This window comes from Suricata suricatta, chromosome 6 (genome assembly GCF_006229205.1).
Source record: "Suricata suricatta isolate VVHF042 chromosome 6, meerkat_22Aug2017_6uvM2_HiC, whole genome shotgun sequence".
NCBI classification, from domain to species: domain Eukaryota; kingdom Metazoa; phylum Chordata; class Mammalia; order Carnivora; family Herpestidae; genus Suricata; species Suricata suricatta.
Window position 1 is genome coordinate 98,495,739 of NC_043705.1, and position 18,854 is coordinate 98,514,592.

The 18,854-nt window shown below is 42.0% G+C and overlaps 1 protein-coding gene across 1 annotated transcript in view; it reads left to right on the plus strand.

Annotated features, from left to right (window-relative positions):
• Positions 1 to 18,854, plus strand: part of ATP10B (ATPase phospholipid transporting 10B (putative)) — a 188,033-nt gene that overhangs the window by 122,617 nt on the left and 46,562 nt on the right. The window contains 5 exon segments of the mRNA XM_029942912.1: positions 487 to 593; positions 4,022 to 4,153; positions 7,288 to 7,415; positions 9,243 to 9,495; positions 10,574 to 10,812. Of these exon segments, the coding sequence (XP_029798772.1) occupies positions 487 to 593; positions 4,022 to 4,153; positions 7,288 to 7,415; positions 9,243 to 9,495; positions 10,574 to 10,812 (859 nt within the window).

The window sequence follows — 18,854 nt, forward strand, 5'->3', positions numbered from 1 at the left end:
CCATCACACAGTGTGAGAGGTGGGGACTGTCTGGTGACTTTGATGTTGACAGTCTTGCACGCTGAACTTGTGCCATCTGATCCCAGCCTTGGGGTGAGAATGAGCAGGGAATGCTGCCTAAAGGAACACAGCACAGTCTTTGTAGGGCCACAAGCCAGTTCCCCCACATTTAAAACCATTTTAAGTGAGAAATCTGAATCAGCCAAGGCTTTCTCAGTAGAGCTCTGACTTTGAGGTGGGTAAATGATGATTTCCAGAAGGCTGTATAATCCCCTTGTAATGGTCCAGCCCCCACCAGGACTCCCAGGACTGGTGAAGTTCACACTTGAACATGGCGATTGGATGCCAAGTTAATAATACCCAGTGCTCTTCTGAAAAAGAGGGAGGAGAGGGATCGTGTTCACTCACCACTTCTAGTTTTGTGACACTAGCCAGTGACAGCATGAAGAGGTCACCAATCCACTCTCCATATTTCCTCATCCCCAGGGAGCATCCTGACCAGTCGAGGACCGGCCTTGGCAGTGAGAGTCTTCTGCTTCGAGGTTGTACCATCAGAAACACCAAGGTGGCTGTTGGCATTGTCATCTATGCAGGTCATTGACTTATTTTGTGCCTTCCCCTTATTCCCCCTCCTCTATTCCTTCCAAATCCATCTTCAGTTAGGGGGAGTTTACATCATTTCTAAGCAGTACGAGAAACTTCCCATTTCTCAGCTAAGCAAAGAGAGGCTAAAATCATAACAGCTCACTCCATTCATAAGAGATATATTTAGATTCCAAGCTAACACCATTCATCTGAACAGAATGAGGAATTCATACTCACTCAACTAGAATGTTTTTAAACACTAACTAAGGGCAGGAGGAAGAGTGTTTCTTGAGCCGAACTTAACAACTCTACCTTTTTTGGAAAAGTGGGATGAGTTTCCTCATCTATGCAATGGGAAGAACATTTGGCTCAGATGCCTAGAGTACTAATGAGGATCAAATGACCCAACATAGGAAAAGCACTCAGCACTGTGTCTAACAAACTGAGTGCTCAGTGGGTTTTAGTTATTGCATATACAGTTATGCCTTTATTATTATCTTTATTCATTTTGAAACGCTCTAGTTCTCCTTTCTACTTTGATTTTGCTTTCGAACAGGAAAAAAAATAAGATAGCACTTCTCACAATGAATCTGAAGTCTTAGAGCGCAGTCTTGGGACAGCTATATCCCTTCTACTTTGTGTCCAGCCCTTGGTTGGTACTCCATCAATTTCTGTTTCTATATCAACAACTGCAGACTTCTTCCACAGAGAAAACACGGTCTCCCTTGAGTGTCTACCTTCACTGGAAGATCCCAGAATATGTTTTTTGGGTCATCCACTCCCTAGGACATCTCGATACATTTTGCTTGTTGGTTAGTTTCTTTGATTTGATTTGCTTCAGAATTCATAGAACTCCACTTTGATGGACATGGAAGGGAATTTAAGATGCTAAAATTCACTTTTTGGGACTGTCAAAGAAAAATAGATTAAAAAAATAATGTCACAATATATCTAGCTTTACTTAACTTGGTGGAGGCAGGTTGTGCATGTCAGTTCAGGTGAGTCTTTTCGAGGGTCTTTGGCAGTGGAGTTCAATGCCATCTGGTGAACTCCTCTCCAAATGTCTACCCCTCTAAAAAACCGCTGATCACTTCTCTGCATGATCAGAAGCAAACTCTAAGTGGGTGATGGATGTGGTAAATGAAGGGGCAGATTTGGGAGAGAGTGAATCATGACTCTGAGGAGTCAGGCTGCCTGGGGGTGAAATCCACTCACTGGATGCATGTTCCTGAACACCCTGGCTAAGCTTTCAACACAAGAGGACTAACAGTTCCCACCTTGTAGGGTTATAAGGTTCAAATGAGATTGTCTATGAAAGGGATTTAACAACATGCCTGGCACATATTAGGCTCTCAACAATTGTGAGCAAAAATGGTACTAAGTGTTTTTGGTGTAAATGTCTAGACCAAAGGGTTCTCCACCTTGGCGCTATTGAAATTTTGTTCTAGATTGTTCTTTGTGGTCGAGGCTTTCCTATGGAATGTTTAGCAGAATCCCTGGCATCTAGACGCCATTAAGACATGGCAACCCAAAATTTCTCAAGACCCTGCCACATGTCTCCTAGAAGATAAAATCACCCCTGGTTGAGAACAACTTGTCTAGAGTCATATTTTCTCCTCTGATAATATGGATGGGCAAAACAGAAGTACCTCAGAAACAAACAAACAAACAAAAAAAGGCCAAAGTGAGTCTTCCAGAAGGAAGAGATACAATGTAGAGGTGTGTGCTCCTCACACCAGATATTTATTGAGCCCGTATTGTATTTAAGGATGTAATTTATGTACTTTGTGTATATATATTCACTCTCCTACCCCAAACATACAACCAATATCTCTCATTCTGCAAATGAGGAATTGAGATACAAAGGGATTAATTCACCCAAGGTCATTTGTCTCCTGAGATTAATTCCCTGTAACCCAGTGTCAAGTATCTGCAGGGCCAAGCCCTATCTGATTCTAGAGACCACGTTCCAACCACTATACCACACTGCCTGCCCTGTGAACCCAATGTTTATCAAGAGAACAGAGGAATCTCAGAAGGTGAGGAGCAAGATGGGGGAAAAGGGTGTTCTGAAGACACCTTACGTGGGTGAGCCTGAGGCAGGTAGGAAGGCCGCAGTGCCGTCAGTGAAGTCAGCCTGTGCTTATTGTACTGTGGAAACCCCACACACACAACTACAGCGACTGGAGTCTGACTAATAAGCCCAGAGTTTGCTCATTCCTGCTGTTTTGTTGCCACTTTAAATCCACCAGGCAACCAGCTAAACAGAATTAAAGCCATTCACTGCTGGAGCTGATATATTGGTTTTCTTTAATTTTGCACAGCAAATATGTGGTGCTTTTTTAATTTGCTGAAGAATACAGCCTGGTGGTTAAGTTTACCAACCCCAAAGGACAGACTCTGTCTAATGACAAAGTCTCAGTTTGGCTCTCAGCTCTTTGCTGTATGGCCTGGGTACCATGGATTGGTGGAAGGAGAAAGAGAATGGGAATTAGAATCCTGGGTTCTCAGTATGGCTCTGGTGTTATGGCTCATTCCCTTTAGGCAAGTCCCTTCTCATTGGTCCCCAGCTTCCAACTGGAACAAGTGTAACCAAATGAGATTGGTAGGTTTCAAATTTGCTGTCCTCTCTTTGAACAAGATTTTATGCAGAACTCCAAGCTAGGCATGGAGCAGCTCAAGGCTAATGCTGGGGTGGAGGCCCTTACCTCTCCTGCACAGGAAACACCAACACCTTAGGCTAAAAAACACTTATGAAAACTACTGACCTCAGACACTGTCCTATCACAGGGCCTTGGCATTGTTCCCCAGCCCCAAACCATGTTCTCTCAACTCTTCTTTCTCTGTTAAGGTCTCCCTTATATCTCACCTCATCTAAGAAGCCTTCCCTGACCATGTTTTCTAACACCATCTCTTACTTACCAGCCCAGTGCTTATTTCATGGGACTTATTACCAGCTGTAATTATTTATTTGTTTTCTTGCATATTTTTACCAAAATGTGAGTCATCTGTCTCATCTTTGTATCCTACATTAGCCTATAACAGTGCCTTTGTGCAAACTAGAAAAAAATAGCCCTTCCTCCAGACAGCTTGCTGTCATTTGAAGAAATTTATCATAATAAACCTACAAATCTATGACAACTACAAAATTAGGGGTGTTTCTAGAGTTGTGCAGTACACAACCTGTACATAGTAGCCCTGTCAGTGCACACCACAGTGTCTGGTGTGTAGGGGATGCTCAGTAAAACACCTGGTAACAAATTATGTGAGGCCTCTACAGCTGTTCTCAGCAATCTCCCTGAGGCAGAAAAGATTTAGGTTAGAGGACGAAGCCTCTCTTCTAGAAGCCTCTCTTCTATTATAAGCTCTTAGAAGAGCTAAAGATATGAGGCCAGAGGAAAACAGAAAGGACTAAGTACCATATTTTCTTCCAAAGGCCATGAGACAAAAGCCATGCTGAACAACAATGGCCCGCGATACAAACGCAGCAAGATCGAGCGGCACATGAACACAGACATCTTCTTCTGCATTGGAATCCTCTTCCTCATGAGCCTCATTGGAGCTGTAGGTATGGAATGTTTGGAAACAAGACCACAGTAACCTTCTGTTTCTTTAGGCAAGTTATTTCAGCCTTCTGAGCCTCAATTTCCTCATCTACAAATAGAAACAATAAAAAGTAAGTCCTATTATGTATTTGAATAGGATATCAATTGAATAAAAATGCTTGTGAAAATCTACATTCTTCTATCATCTAAATATTAGGAATATCATCTATTGTTTATTTCTCCAAGAAACAATAACTGAACCCAGGCACTCTCTCAGCCTGAAAGAATAAAAAGATGTATCAGTATAAGGACTGGTGCTCAAAGAGCTCATAGTTTAGCCAGAAGGAATCCAATAAGTGAACAGAATTGATAACAATCTGTCCTACACATTGAAGACTGCAAACAAGTACTGGATTCGTTTTCTATTGTTCATATAAAATCATAACACAAACTTAGCAGTTTAAAACAACACTCATTTTTCTGTTATAGTACTGGAGGTCAGAAATCCTTAATTAATTTCACTGAATTAAGGTCAAGGTGTCAGCAGGGCTTCCCACTTCTGGAGGCTATGAAGGAAGAATTAGTCCCTTGTCTTTTTGAGCTTCTAGTGACTCCTTTCTCCTTCTTCAAAGTGAATCACTCCAGTTTCAGTTCACATGTACTTCTCCTTTTCCTGTAGTAATATCTCCCTTTTCCTCCTTTTTTTTTTTTTAAATAAGGACATTTGTAACTACATCTTTGGGCCCATCTGAATAATCAAGGATACTTTTCCCCAACTCAAGACCTTTAACTTAAATCCCTTCTGCAATGTCCCTTTTGCCATATAAGATAGCATTTTGATGGGGCTGGGGAGTTAGGACATGGGCTTCTGGGGAGGCTATTCACCCTACTATTGGTAATATGAGAGCATCATGGTAGGAAATCTTCCTGGAAGAGGTAGATGGAGGTGATTCCTGAATGGAGTAGGTGTTTATCCCAGGAGGTAAGTGGGAGAGGCAGGATGGGCAGGCAGCTTTAAAGAGAGAGAGGTCACTCTTACCCTGGGAACAGCACAAACAAAGCACAGAGATAGGAAGGAGAATCATTTTATGCAGAGAAGCATTTGACTGTTTGGTGTGGCAAGAGCAAAGCCAAGCATAGAGACTTGATTAGAACCAGGCTGTGACCAAGTTCTATAATTGCCAACTGTGGAAAGCTGTGGGAGGTATAGACATTAGTAATCTGAGCCATTTAAGTTGATTCTCAGAGGGTAGGTGAAGAGAGACACTTGCTCTTATCTACTTTCTCTAAGAATGGTCCTCAAGATCCTAAAGGAAACCCCCAAGAGAACCAGAGACATTCAAAAGGAAACACTTATGTTTAGTCCAGAACCCCCTACTAACATTAAACCATTGGGCAGCAATAGTGCTCTTTACTTGCCTTAGTCAAATATTGTGCCCATGACTATTCTTGGAAGATCGTGTCTGAAAGACTAAGACCTCCTAGAACCCAGAGAGATTTTGTGTGCCACCATGGTGAGGACAATGGGATTCAGCCTTGTGAGTAACCTGCAGTTTTTAACTAACGTTCTTCCAAGTTGTGTCTAATGGTACTCCAGGTGAACATTACCCACAGCTGGGAGGAGAACACCTGGAGGGCCAGGGAAGCAGGCAAACAAAACCATCCCCATGTGGCCACTTCATGCCCTCACAGATACTGCAGGAATTGTTGCCTCTGCTTCAGAACAGGCTTTTCAGGGAATATCAGAGCTGGAAAGGACATTTGAGATCATCTCACTGTGTCTCCAGAGAAAGAAAGTTAATGATTAAAACGTCACACAGTGAGATAAGGTATCGGCAAACAGAATCTGCTTGGCAGATGGCCCAAAATAATAAATAATTTGAGAAACTAACAGGGAAGGGCAGAACTGTATGCTGTCTGAGAATCAAGACTCATACACAGTGACAGGCCTCTGGTGGTGCCTAATTAAAGCACAGTCCCCGCTGTGAAAGCTCTCAAGTGAATGCCATTTCCAGAGTTCTTTATCATCTGCTTACTTGCATTGTGTCAAGGTAGTGTTTCTTTTTTCTTTGCCCAGAATGCCATCCTCAGGCCTTTATGATCACCTGACACCCTCCTTCCTGGTCTCCAGGACCTCAAGGACTCCTCCTTCATGCAGCCTTCCCTAGCTTCCCCTGAAGACTAGTGGTCCTTACTGTGAGCCATGTATTTGGCCCTTGGTCATTTGCTCTATAAAATTACTTCCCAATAACCTCATGTCTGTTACCCTCCTTTCTTCTGCCATATATAATGGCATTGGGCCCAGCCTCCAACCTCTTGGACAACGAAACATCTTGGGGACAGGGTAGCATCACCTATCTCTTTAATCCCCTGTAGTTCCTACCCTGGGGCTGAGAACATTATACACATTCAGTTAATCTATTTTCATAATAATCCTACAGAGAAGGTATTCTTACTAATTGATAGATGAGAACACAGATTCAGAGAGCTCTGAAGCACTTCCTCACATGAGAGATGATGTTATCACTGTCTTCAGACAAGGAAACAGGGCTCACTCTGCATTTGGAGATGTGACTGTGGGTTAGTTCTTGCAGCATTCCATGCTCTGCATAGTACCTCTCACACTCTGGGATCTCTCCCTTTACATCTGCCCTCTGGCTTGTTAGGGACCTCCTGAAAGACCAGAGCTGAGATCGATTCCTTCCTGAATTAATAAATGGGTGGATGGGTGGATGGATGGATGGATGAATTGTGAAAGGGTGGACATGTAGATGGATGGATGGGTATGTGCATGGGGAAGGAGAGGGGCCAGTGTACAGGTTTGTTAAGATCCCCAACCATACACTTTGCCACACAACTAAAAAGGACTCTTTTCTCTTTCCAATCTCTACATAACAGGACTTTATCAAAATATAGGTAATCCCCATGCTAGTCTCCTCCAGGTAAGACAGACTTTAATGTCTATCAAGAGATTGAAATGTAGGTTATGTGAAGGACCACTTTAGATGAATACTCACACACAGGGACTAGGTTGTAAAGAATAAGAATGGGCTCCTCCAAAGCACAATCATTTCCAGGAATAAATTAAGGGCTGATATAATAGACCAGGTTAGAATTAAGTAAGGATTCTGCTTCATCTCTAATTTTGTCTCCTCAGGTCACAGCCTCTGGAATTGGACCTTTGAAGAACACCCTCCCTTTGATGTTCCAGATGCCAAAGGCAACTTCCTTCCCCTTGCCCTTGGAGGCTTTTACATGTTCCTTACAATGATCATCCTGCTCCAGGTAGGAAGCCCTCCTTAACTAGGGGCCCAAGAAGACCTGTGGCCAATACTCACACAATTTTGTGAAATAAAGAAAAATCAGGGGGCCCCTGGGTGGCTCAGTTAGTTAGGCATCCAACTTTGGCTCAAGTCATGATCTTATGGCTCATGAGTTCTAGCCCCACATCAGGCTCTGTGCTGACAGCTCAGAGACAGGAGCCTGTTTCAAATTCTGTCTCCCTCTCTCTCTGCTCTCCCCTCTCTCTGGTTTCTCTCACTCATGTCCTTGCTCTCTCTCTCTCTCTCTCTCACTCTCTCTTTCAAATATAAATAAATACTTAAAAATTAAAAAAAAAATAGTGCTGAACCCAGGAAAGAGCTAACTGAACTAAGATGAGAAAATGATCATTGTTCTTATGGGTCTTTGAAAGCACTCACATTTGGGGGAGTCAGGGCCAGCCCTACCTTGTGGAAGGAATCTTGCCCCCAGATAATAGTGGACAAAATATTTAACAGGCTTTTCTGTTGAAGAGTAAGATTACAGTAGTGATCCAAGTGTACCTGGACCAGGTAAAATCCTAATGACCTGGGAACAGAAGATAAAATAGCTCAGAAAACTACAGAGAACTGACAAGCCCCAAGCACTGGAAGGAAGAAACAACAGGTTAGTGTGGTTGAGAGAGAAAAAGCACAACTGGCCCTGTAAAGAAGAAAACACAAAAGCTTACGGCCACTTACAAGAAAGGGATAGTAAGGAATACAAGGAGGAATAAATTCTTCAGACTCTATAAGAAATTACAGCTGATGAAAAGATGAACTTTCAGTTTGGTTTTGATGAAGCTCCATTTAAATTCAATTTCTTATAGTATTTGAGGGTGTTTTGTTGTGTTCTTAGAGGTGAACTTTTTTCATTCATTCATTCATTCATTCTGCAGAGTAATCCTTTTGTTGATAAGTTGATATGTTGTTGATATGATAAGTTGAATCATATGCTTCCTCTGCACAAAACTTTTCAACATTTTCACAATCCACTCAGATCCATAGTCCTTATGGTAGCAAATGAGGCCCTGTGTGATTTGGACCTTGACTCCCCAACTGGCCTCATCTCCTAGCCAACTCCTGCTCATTCATACCAGGCCTACTTACTCTTCCCCTCAAATACCCAGTCCACTTCTACTGCCCACTCTTTGCCCATAATGCTCCTCTTTCCACAGATATCTTTTGGTTCACACCCTCATTTCTTCAAGTCTATTCTCAAAGGTCATCATTTATAAGAGTCCCTCCCAGCCACCACCTTCTACCTTCTTGATTGTTCTTTTTTCAATGCCTGATATATATTTCTTTGTTTACTGGAATGTGAGGTCTTCAAGGCTAGAGATTTTTTCTGCTCAATGCCATGTTTAGGACCTAGAATAGGATCTGACACACAGAAAGCACTTGAAATATATTAGGTGTTGAATCAGAGAATAGTATGCAACATGTAAAGTGAGTGTAAAAACATGTAAAAGTGAGTGGCAGCCATTGGTGGCACAGAGATCTGAGGGGTGTCAAGAAACTCTGGACAGAGGCACTAGAGCTCCTTATTCTCTCACCACCCAGTCATTAAATAACGAAACGGTGAGTGCCTGCTCCAAACCAGATCTTGCTGACTGAAGAAGGCACACACTTTTCAGATGCCCCTAAGAGTCTTAGGGAAGGATGAAGTCATTGACCTTTAGTTTCTCAGAGAAAGTCTGTCAAGTGAGCTGACCACAGCTTTCCATTAAATGTCTTCACCACCCACTGGTGAGAGTTCTAAGACTGGGAACAAGCCTAATCTCTGACACAGTGGGAATCCATCTCCCCACAGGTGATGATCCCAATCTCCCTGTATATATCCATTGAGCTGGTGAAGCTTGGGCAAGTCTTCTTCCTGCAAAATGACCTTGACCTGTACGATGAAGAGACTGATTTCTCCATCCAGTGTCGAGCCCTCAACATCACTGAGGACTTGGGCCAGATCCAGTATGTCTTCTCTGACAAGACGGGGACACTAACTGAGAATAAGATGGTGTTCCGGCGTTGCACTATCATGGGCACCGAATATTCTCACCAAGAAAATGGTACAAAGATTCTCAGGGGCTTTCACCACTCTTTCTAAATGAATCACTCTGCTCTCCTAAAAGAATGGTAATGAAAGACATTTCCCTGGCTCTGTGGCAGGTTGCTTCTTATATCCCTGTGGGCTTCCTTGTCCTAGATCAGTGCTGTTTTAATCACCTGTAAACTTTCCTTTGTGCACAAAGGCCATCAGTGATCTCATGTGTGGTAGCCCTCCACTCAGTCTTGGGTGCCATTTACACACAGGAGTTCTATATGCTAGAAATGGGCTGGGAATATATCCAAATTGTGTACCAGTTATATAGGCAAGTTTTAAGAATTTGGGGGGAGAGGGGTCACCTTACCTGACATGTCAAGACAGGCCTCAGTGTAGGTACATGGTCAGATTCAACACATCCAGGAAAAGCCTTCCATGTTAACTGATCACTTGGATTTTCACTAAGGGAGAGCTTCAACTTCAACTAAACAATGCCTGAACTGCCATCATGCATGAACTAAAGATGGCCTGTAAAGCTGACCTTATTTCCCCAGCAACCCTCCACCATCACCACCACAAACACAAACACACTGCCCACACTTTCTAAGAGAAGGAAGTCTCAAGAGAGCATCATTCATTCCTTTGAGTGAGAGAAACAGAAAAGAAAGCAGGAGATATTATGGGTAGCTCAATCACCCTTGCCATGTGGTAACTATTTACATGGAAGCTTCTGATCTCTCCTTAATAATAATAACTACCATTACCAGTACTTAGAGTATGCTGATCACTTTGACACATTATTTCAATAAGTCTTCAAAACAATCCTATGAGTTAGGTATGTTTTAAACCGCCAATTGAGGAAATAGAGGCCCAGGTTTAGTCAAAGCTCACTCACCTCTCTAGGAAGTAGTAGAGTTGGATTTGAATCTATGCAATTTAGTTGCACCCTTCCCTCTCCAGTCAAGGTAGCCCAGCTGCCCATGCTCCAGGGCAGCAGAGTGTTCTTCTCTTGTGCCCCTTGCCCCACCCCCAATGTCTGGGATTCCCCCACCCATGATTTGGCCAAGGTGGACTGTTGCAATAACAGGACTCCTTTCTTGCAGCCAAGCGACTGGAGACCCCAAAGGAGTTGGATTCAGACAATGAAGAATGGACCCAATACAAGTGCCTATCCTTCCCAGCCCGATGGTCTCAGGGCCCAGCAATGGTGGGAAGCCAAGGACGGGCCCAACCTCTGAGGAGGTACCACAGTGCCCGGGTACCTATCCAGGGCTACTCCCGACAAAGGTCTGTGGGACGTCATGAAAGCTCACAGCCCCCTGTGGCCTTCAGCAGCTACGTAGTAAGTCCCTGTCTTTTTCTCTGTGAGTTGCAGTGGCCTCTATTGTGGATAAATGGGAGATAGCGCTGGGGTGTGACAGAGAAAAGACTGTATAAGCCCTAAAACCTCTTCAAATGGCAGCCCTTTCAGTCTTATGTGCAATCTGCATATGCGTTTTGTTGGGCAAATACAACTCTCATTCATTTTAAATGTTCAGTGTTTAGAAATTGGGAAATGTCACATAAACATATAAATTTCTGGCTTCTCTTTGTTTTTTATTTAACATTTACTATTTAGAGAGAGACAGAGACAGAAAGAGAGAGAGAGGGAGGGGCAGAGAAAGAGGGAGACAGAAAATTTGAAGTGGGCTCCAGGCTGTCAGCACAGAGCCCAATGCAGGGCTTGAACCCACAAACCGTAGATCCATGACCTGAGCCAAAGTCAAACATTTAACAAACTGAGCCACTTAGGTGCCCCTCTGGCTTTTCTTTTAAAAAAGAAATTGGAAAATTTCTCCACTAAGCTAATATCACCTTGTGGCAATAATTGGCTTAAATGACAATGTTGATGCTCCTTAGACATGCTCTTTAGAAACAGGTGGGTTTCTGTTCAACACAGAATACCCCCTTTCTCTGTTTACTCCTATCAGTAAACCGAAAGCCAGCAGTGTGTCCATGATACACGTGCTTCCAAAATACAGTTAAAGAAAAAAGAGATAGTTGTCATGCCCAAAAGATGGGCCTTAAGGCTTGCAGGTTTCAAAAATAAAAGAATATACTATTTTTCTGATGATCAAAAAGAGTCTTAAAACAAAGAACATCTACATCAAAATCAGCCAGCACATTTCATTCCCTTGAATTAATGCCTGGCCTCTGTGAGGATTTGACTTTGCAACTCTGGTCTGGAGCTTTTTGTATATGGTTCTTTCAAATGTGATCCAATGGTATAGCTATCACTAAACGTCCAGGCAGCATGTAAAGAAATTGAGTTTCTTCCCCAAGATTACACAGCATTCCCTAGAACGCAAGGCCAGAACTGGGGCTTTCTGACTCCTGCTCCATTCTACTTTCCTCTCTATCATGTTCTTTCTCTAGGAAACACACAATCTAGAATCTTCTGCACTTACAGAAAAGGTCACAGGGAGCCCCAGCTATCCTGAACAAGACACACATAATACAAGAGAGACTGAGGTGCTATTATCTCATTATTAGAAAATTCGATTTTCAAAATTTTTTTCATAATGAATTTCCTTCCAATTTTTATTTTCTCCATTAATATACACATAACTGCATATATTTAACATGTTTGCAGTCATCATACATATGAATTAAAGGTGCTAGGGTGTTTTTTTAATCTGATATGATATCAAAAGCATCTTCCATATTGCTACCTGGTTTTCATAATCCAGGACTGTTTCTGATCATGACAAAAAAAAGTAATGCTGTGAATCTGTGGGTTCTGGGTTATAACTTATCTAACTTCAAGTGAGTACAGTTCAGTTAACTCTCCTATGTTACTGTCATGCCCAGAAATGCAACATTAGCAAGAATAAAACATGAGCTAGGTGTTAAGAACTATGATGCTCATAAACATACAAGAGGAATGATCCATGGATGCCTTTGGGAAGATTTTTTTCTTTTTTCTTTTCTCAGGTGAGATAATAGGACATGAATATTGTTTCATCTTTCCCTTCTTCAGTTTAATTCTGTCCCCATCTGAATGAAATGTCCTTCCCCAGCTCGTTACCTAAATATTTGAAAAACGAATTTCATGAATTTTCATCAGGCACATGTTCTAAGTCTTGCACTACTTGTGTCTTTTGGCACCTTCCAGTTCTAAGCACCATGGGCATCCCATGTGCCTGAGAATGTCTGCCCCAGGACACACAGGCAGAAGCAAGAAGATTTCCTTTGTAGATCTCAGTCAGGACACACAGATTCATTGCCCTTTGGTCAGCCTGACAAATCTTAGTAGCCCAGGAAAAGTGCAGCCCTAAGCCAGCCAGTGTGACTTTTATTCAGGGCCTATCACTAACGCCTACAACTGTCACTGGGTGTCCTAAAAGTTAAATCACATGATGTTTATGATGACCTGCAAGGTTCCTTCCAGCTATAAATTAGGCACATTTGGGGTCAAATGTCCCAGATTTTCATCTCAGTTCCATCATCTATTCTGTGACTTTGGTCAACTTACCAAAAGACCAGCTAGAAACTCAATGTCCCCATCATTAAAAAGAATTATTGTTCCATTTCATGACTTTATTTTGAGGGCATAACTCTTAAAATCATAGGTTCTAGATAGATAACTAATAGAAGTCTTAAACTTCTAAATCTTTCTCAAGGAAAGCTGTCTTCCTTGCATAAATGTTTGTGTATGATGACATGGAGTAGGAGATGGGAGCTTTCATAAAATGCAATGTCAAGCCCTCTCCCCTAAGATTCTGGTATATTTGGTCTAGAATAGGGCCTGAACATTCTTTTTTTTTTTTTTACTTATAATTATTCTAGTGAGCAACAAGGTTGAGAATCTCTCTAAGCATAGCATTGCCCCACTAGGAAATGATCTTCATTTGGCTCAAATGGGCATGCCACTATCTGTGGCAGTGCCAGGTGGACCTCCTGGCTCCTGCCCTTACCCACTCTTGGCAGGCTCATTGAGTTTGCCTTCTCTTCTACCTGCCCATCTGGCATCTGGTCTGGTAGGGTAATACTCTCTTGGCACAACTAGTTCTTTATCTTCCCTTTGCAAATCAGTCAGAACTCGCTCTGAAACCTCCATGATGCCAAATCCTGGCAAAGCAAGCATCCTACCACATTCTAAAGAAGCCAGTTGTTGGTTTCCTTGGAACTTTGCCCTAAACCCCAAATAAAATGAGCATCAAGGCGAACAGCAACAAAAGATGGCTTTTTTTCTTTTACTACAAAGAACAAGGAAGCATCAGTTATTGCCACCTAATTGGCTGCTGTAAAATCTGTGGCTTCAGGGTGGAGATAATATACTTAGGAAAGTGGTGAGTTCTGAGCCAATATTTAAGAGTACTGGCAAATGGAAAATGAAATGCCTTTTTTTCCCTGGTGTGTAAGAAGCCAAGATTTGAGCAGAGAGTCTTTGTTTAGAAGTGCCACTTACAAAAGGTTTTCCAGAACCATCAGACCAAAGAATCTTTGCTGGGGCCGTGTAGGTTCCCCCAGATGACACCACAACTTCCTTCTGTGGGCCTGACTCTCCTGTCTGGAAAGAACACAATAGAAAAAGATAAAGGAGTTGTCTTTGGCCCTCTGCCCTTAGTCTTGGTCTTCCTTCCTTTCTTTGAAAGAAATGTGTGCAGCATTTCCAGTCTGCTCCAGACTGGCAGGGACAGCCCACAGATACACAATCCCACTTGGAAGTTAGATAAGAGCCCTGATTTAATTAGCCAATCACAAAAAACCTTTTTGGAAGTAATATGACCACACAGGGCAGGAACAGATGAAGCCTTCCAAAGGGTGGCACACATTTGCAGCAACCCTGCTCACAAAGGGTGGGGTTTTGCAAGATGTAGAAAATTCCCTTCTTGCTCACACACTTAGTTTCCTTCCTTGGGGTTATGTCCCTTTTGGGCAAAGCTTACCTTAACAACCACATACTTCTATTTAAGCAAATAGTTATTAACATTGGGTTCTCTCAGTTCTTGAGCAAAAGGCAGTATCCTCTAGGCCACAACCTCAACCTGGGCCAAAACATCACTTCCCTTAACCATATTTGAGCCTCCAGCTTCCCAGGTAAGTTTGTTTCCACAATAGTGATATGACCACATGGTTAAGCAGGTAGTGGAAAGTAACTAAATGTCAAAAGGTAAAAAGTAAGTCTTCCTCCCTTCTCTGTTCCCCACAACCCCATCAACAACCATTATTTGCAGTTTCTCATGTATGACCCAGAGGTGTTTCATCTATGTAGAAGCATATGTGTGGTATACACATGAGCACATCCTTTACTGCACATAGGAGCATCCCCTACACATTGATGTGGACTTTGTCTTTTTACTTAGTGAATTGAGGGAATACTTCATATCTGTAGACAGACATTCAATGGAGATCTGCTTCATCTTTGTATTAATTGCTATTAGAATTTCTTGGATGGTTGAGCCATTGTCTGTTTATACATGTATATTTTTCTGTAGTATTCATTCTTCTAGAATAATAGCTAAACTGTGTATACCTTTTTTATTTTGGTTGCTACTTCCCAAGAGGTTGTACCAGTTTAGCGACTCACCAAAAAGAAATAGAAGGGCCTGCTTCTGTCCACTTCTACCAATTCTATGTATCTATTCATTATCTATATTTCTTTAGATTAGCCTGTCAATTATTGTCAGACATTGAGTAGGCATCTACAATATGACATATATTGTTCAAAATATTGTGATATAAGGTTTAAAGAGAAGAGTAGCAGATTAGAAGTTGGTCTCCTATTCCCAGCCTTCAATGTGGAACATACCCCACGCATGTGGCACACAGTGTCCATGTAAATCCTCAGACCAGCAGCATGAGAATATTTGGGAGCTTGTAGAAATGTGGATGCTTAAGTCCCACTGATGACCCACTGACCCAGCATCTGAATTTAAGCATGTGAGTATAAACAAGATGCCCATTTGATTTCTGTGCATGTTAAAGCTTGGAAAGTGCTGACATCATGTTTAAGGGTTCAGGTTTTGGCATCAGGAGGCAGAACTGGATTCAAGACCCAGGCTTTTTCTTGATTTTGTGACCTTGGACAAGTTACTTAAATTCAATAAGCCTCGTTTACCTCATAATTAAAGTGGGAGAATAATAGTAGCTACTTTAATGCTGTCATAATGAGTAAATTATGTAGATGAACACACTTAGCAAAGGACCTGACTTTGTTGTAAATTGTCAATAAATGTAATGTAATGATAATAATAGGATCCTTGAGGCTTTAGTGTGAGGCCTGAGATCACCTTCATCAAAGGTTTGTATGAGCTTTAGGTGTTCTGCAATAGAGAGAAATCTAACCAGTTTCGTACCTGGCTGCCACAAAGCTCTAATCTGAAGAACTGGGAACCCACAACTTTATATTTCGTTTCCTTCAGAGAAATAGACTAGCCAGGGGGCCCAGAGGTAGATGGGGGCACTGCTTTCTCTAAGTATCCTAAGTGCCAAGTTCCTAAATGTTAATGAGCCAGACAGGAAACCAATGAGCTAAGGGCAAAAGGAACCATGAAGAACCTTGTCCCACGGAAACAGTCTGTGGTGATTGGATAAAGCTTAACTGACATCTGTGGCTGACACCTGCAGGCTGGGCTTGCCGCCAGTGCCATAGAGAAGTAGGCCCTTTGCAGAGATTTTTTCTAATGCATTGCTGTATGATTGGGAGGAAACATACTAAAGAAGCGTTTTGACAAAGAGACCCCATGAGTTAATCAGTGGTGGGGTGGGGTGGGGTCCTAGATAGGAATCTGTCAACAGAAGTTTGAATGGCTGCAGTCTGCCAGACACTGGGGACAGATCACAGATTGTCTCTGCCCTCATGGCACTCATATACTAACGGGTAAATAGACATGCAATAAATAACCACTAAATCATTTTAACTGTGTCACCGTTTGGAAAGACGTAATGCATAGCTTGGAGCAAAGCAGTGTGTTGTCAGAGGCTGGGAGTCAGATGGTAAGAGAGCTGCCCTAGTTCTGACCCTAAATCATTGTGAAGTCTTGAGTAGTTCAGCTACCTCCTCTCTACCATTCAATTTTGTCATCAGGAAACTGAAAGGTTTGGTTTTGATGACATCCAAGTTTGTTTGCAACTCTGGGCATCTGTGGTAAGGGTTAAAGGCATCCCATGCATGGGGCGCCTGTGTGGCTCAGTTGGTAGAGCACCAACCCTTCTCATGATCTCATGGTTCATAAGATGAAGCCCCATGTCTGGCTCTGTGCTAATTGCTTAGGAGTCTCTCTACCTCTCCTGCTCAGCCCCTCAAGGGGGCTCTGCACCCCCCCTCAAAATAAACATTTTTTTTTTCTTTTAAAGTATCTGTTCGGGCACCTGAGTGGCTCAGTTGGTTAAGCATCTGACTTCAGCTCAGGTTATAATCTCACCATTCCTGGGTTTAAGCCCCATGTCAGGCTCTGTACTGACAGCTCAGAGCTTGGAGCCTGCTTCAGAATCTGTGCCTCCCTCTCTCTCTCTGCCCCTCCTATGCTCGCTCGCTCACTCGCTCGCTCTCTCTCTCAAAAATAATCATTAGAAACTTCTAATAAAAAAAAATAAGGCATCCCATCATGTATACCCCACCCCCAAATGAAGTCTATTTTCTAAAAAAGATTTCCATAATCTTTTATAATCTCACATACTATCTGCTGAGCCCTAAGGATTGGATATATAAACCAGTTAGTTGTGTGTGGGATGCCAAACACTAAAGATGCTGGCTGTCAGTAAGTATCAAAGGCTACTTCCTTCTCGAGGGGGACCTTGTCTGGCACAAAGGATAAGAGCATGAATCCTAGTTGAATTATCTCAAATCAAGTGCAGGAATCTCTCCCACTTACTTTGTAACCTTGAGAAAATCTCCCTGAACAGCAGTTTCTTCATCTGATACACAGATAACTAGGAGGATAATAGTATTCAACAGATAACGTTGCTGTGGAGATGCAATGAAATAATGGACGTACACAGAATGTAAGAAGAACTATATGAATAGGAACTATCATTACTACTTTGAGAAATGAGTTCAGAGATCCTTGAGTGATGATGGTACACAGATGACAGGCAGTAGATGGAACCTGGCACCTGATTAGGGGAGTCTGCCCAGGAGCATTAAGAGCATTGATAAGGGAACACATCTACTTTACCATGACCATGGAATGGGCTCAGTCAAAGGGTCTGACATCTAATTCTGGCTTTTTACTGACTCACTGAATGACATTGATCAAGTCAGCCATCTTTCTGGGTTTCAATTAAGTTGAGGCTCATTTCATCTCAACCTGAGACCGTGAGAAGCTAGTGAGGTCACATAAATGACCTTACTTAGAAAATTAGGAAGAGCTTGATCAACGTGAATTATTGCTAGGAATATGGCATTCAAAGGCAGAGAAGTTGGATAATACATGCTCCCTTCCTAGGCTTTCTGAAAATAGTGACACCATATGGTGTGGATTGTTCACCATTGCTTATTACAAGGCAATGAGAAGAAATGAAGATTTGATGCAGTCTTACTTGCACTCTTCCTTTTAATAAGAAGTACTTTTTTCTGGATGTTGTCTTCTTAAGATGGTATGAACAAGAGGAAGTACAGTGTTGTCTTTTGGATAGCACTCCAAATGAGAGCTGGAACTATGCTTCAGTCTATTTCTCTTCACCTGCCTATGCTATTGGAAAGCCCAACTCTCATCTCTGTAGGCATCAAGTATCTCCCTGTGTGTCTGGGTTTCCTCTCCTGTTTCCCACCTGTGCAGCAGTCCCAGGGAGGATAGAGTCTGACTTCTTAAATCATTGCTTTTGGTAATCAGAGAAGACACAGTCTGAGGACTCCTTCTCCACAAGGTTTTGTTCTATATATTTTTTTTTAAATCTCAACTTGGGTTCTTATTTGTAAAACCTGCTAGTTCATTGGCACTCAGTCTTACCCTGCAAAAATTAATCAAGATTTCTTCAGTCCACCATTTTCAACCATTAACTGTCTTTCTTCTAAACTTTAATTAACCTGTGAACTATGAACATTGATATAAATGGTTTTGTGTGGCAATTTATTTGCATAGTAGCTTTTGTTATACCTGTTGAGAGCTGGTGTTTGTTGAATTTCTGCTTCAAACAAACCAATAGTTGGGGCTCTAGAATGTACAACTTTGTGGAAAATGCAGTCTCTATCTCTGAGGCTATTATCTCTAGAGAGATTCAACCTGGATACAAGAAAATTGAATTTAAAATATAGGTCACTTCAGATAGCTGTGAAATTAGGTGATTAACTAGTTGTTACATAACCTTCTAATTTCTGTATAAGTCTAATTACATGAAATAGAAGTTGGGGTTTTGATTTTTTACTTTGCTTTTCTGTTTGGAGTGTAATTGTAACTA